Source organism: Limulus polyphemus, unplaced genomic scaffold (genome assembly GCF_000517525.1).
Source record: "Limulus polyphemus unplaced genomic scaffold, Limulus_polyphemus-2.1.2 Scaffold2347, whole genome shotgun sequence".
In the NCBI taxonomy this organism is placed as follows: Eukaryota; Metazoa; Arthropoda; class Merostomata; order Xiphosura; family Limulidae; genus Limulus; species Limulus polyphemus.
The window spans coordinates 20,143-22,063 of record NW_013667957.1 but is presented as its reverse complement, the minus strand read 5'-3'; the positions used below and the strand labels follow the sequence as shown (position 1 = coordinate 22,063).

At 34.9% G+C, this 1,921-nt stretch overlaps 1 protein-coding gene across 1 annotated transcript in view; it reads right to left on the bottom strand.

The window, feature by feature from the left end:
- Positions 1 to 1,921, bottom strand: part of LOC106466695 (splicing factor U2AF 50 kDa subunit-like) — a 41,078-nt gene that overhangs the window by 19,823 nt on the left and 19,334 nt on the right. The window contains exon 7 of the mRNA XM_013926992.2: positions 1,091 to 1,170. Within this exon, the coding sequence (XP_013782446.1) occupies positions 1,091 to 1,170 (80 nt within the window). The remainder of the gene's footprint in view (positions 1 to 1,090; positions 1,171 to 1,921) is intronic.

Here is a 1,921-nt window from a genome sequence, read left to right as displayed (position 1 = left end):
TTTGGTTTTGAAGCAAATAACATTTCAATGTCCTCTTTAACACCTTCCACATTTACATAAATTTTCCCTTGAAGATGGTGTTGCAGCAATTGAAAAATATGGTAATCTGATGGTGGCCTATCTGGAGAATATGGTGGGTGGGGGAGAACTTCCCAACCCAACTCCATAATCTTATATTGTATCAAACATGCCACATTTCTGATGAAAGGCTTGATTTGAAACATTCCAGTTGTTGACTATAGATCTTTGCATTGACAGTTCACTGTGGATTGAGGAGTTTGAAATTAATTACTCCTTTGATGTCCCACCAAATGCAAAGCATCACTTTCTGTGGATGGAGTCCAGATTTTGGGGTCAGAAGTGGTTTTTATCTAGGACTGAGCCATTGTTTTTGGCTTTTAGTATTCGCATAGAGAATCCATTTTTCATCACCAGTGACAATTCTGTCCAAAAATGGTTCACGAGCATTACATGCCAGAAGAGACGAAGCAACGTTCACACGTTGGAATCGATGATCATCGAAGAGATTGTGAGGCACCCAAACACCTTCTTTGTGGAGGTTTCCCATATTCCTTAGATGTTTACATATTGTTTCATGAGAGGCATGCAATTTCAGGGCCATTTCAAGAGGGTGTTGCCTTGGGTTAGATTCAACAAGCGTCTTCAGAGCATCAATATCAATTCCAATATGTTGTCTCCTGCCATCACAGTTTTTAAACCTAAAGTCACCTGAACGAAATTTGCTGAACCATCGTTGACACCTACGAATGTTCAAAGCATTTCCGTAAACTTTTTTGATATTCTTTGTGGCTACAGAAGCATTGTTTCTCTTCTTGTATTCAAACAGCATTAAATGCCGAATGTGTGTCTCGTCGTGTGCCATCACTATAAAGGATTAGAATATACTAAGCTTTACACATTATATAGGCTACACTAACGTGACATTTAGGCTGTTCATTTAACTATTACACATGATGCATGTTTTTGAGGGGCAATTAATGAAAGTGTTCCAAAAATGCGACATTAATTTCTTGATGACTTAATACTACCTGTGTAATAATCCCAAGTAAAAATTCTGAAATTTTTTTACCTGATCTTCATTCAGATAGTTAGGTAACCCTCCAATAAATATCTTATGAGGGGAGTCTTGTACAACTGTTGAAACTACACCTAATTATACACAAAAAAATAAGTTACCAAAAAAAAAGGTAAGTGATTTTACAAAATCAAACTTCAATATGCAATCACATGCACCACATTCTTCAAAATGTCTTGAGTTTAATCTATCACTGTAAAAATAATTTTTCTTACAAACTTGTATTGAATATCTTGTTCTATGAATTTTCATTACTAAAGCCCACCAGACTGGGAGAGAAAATCAAAACATAAAACCAGTAACAACAATCGTACATTAATAATTTGTCTGAGAGTAGAACAATACATGAAATATTTTCAAAAAAACACAAATACATAAATTATTTTTTTCTGTTACTCACGAGTTATTGGTTTTTGTTGTATTTTTTTTCTAAAGAACAAATCACAAATATGAAAATACTGAAAAATATAAAGTATTGTACACTTGAACCATTTTCAATATTTTCTTAAATAAAGGAACAGTTGCAAAGCGCTTAACATGATCCACCCAAATCCTTAGCTTGTGAACATCTAAGTGTTTAAATGCATGTTGAAATATTCTAGAAAAAAATCTAAGGTTCTCCACAGAAGACAAATCATATTCACCCAATTTTTCTTCTTTTTTTTTTAATTTCGCGCAAAGATACATAAGGGCTATCTGTGCTAGCCGTCCCTAATTTAGCAGTGTAAGACTAGAGGGAAGGCAGCTAGTCATCACCACCCACCGCCAACTCTTGGGCTACTCTTTTACCAATGAATAGTGGGATTGACCGTCACATTATAACAT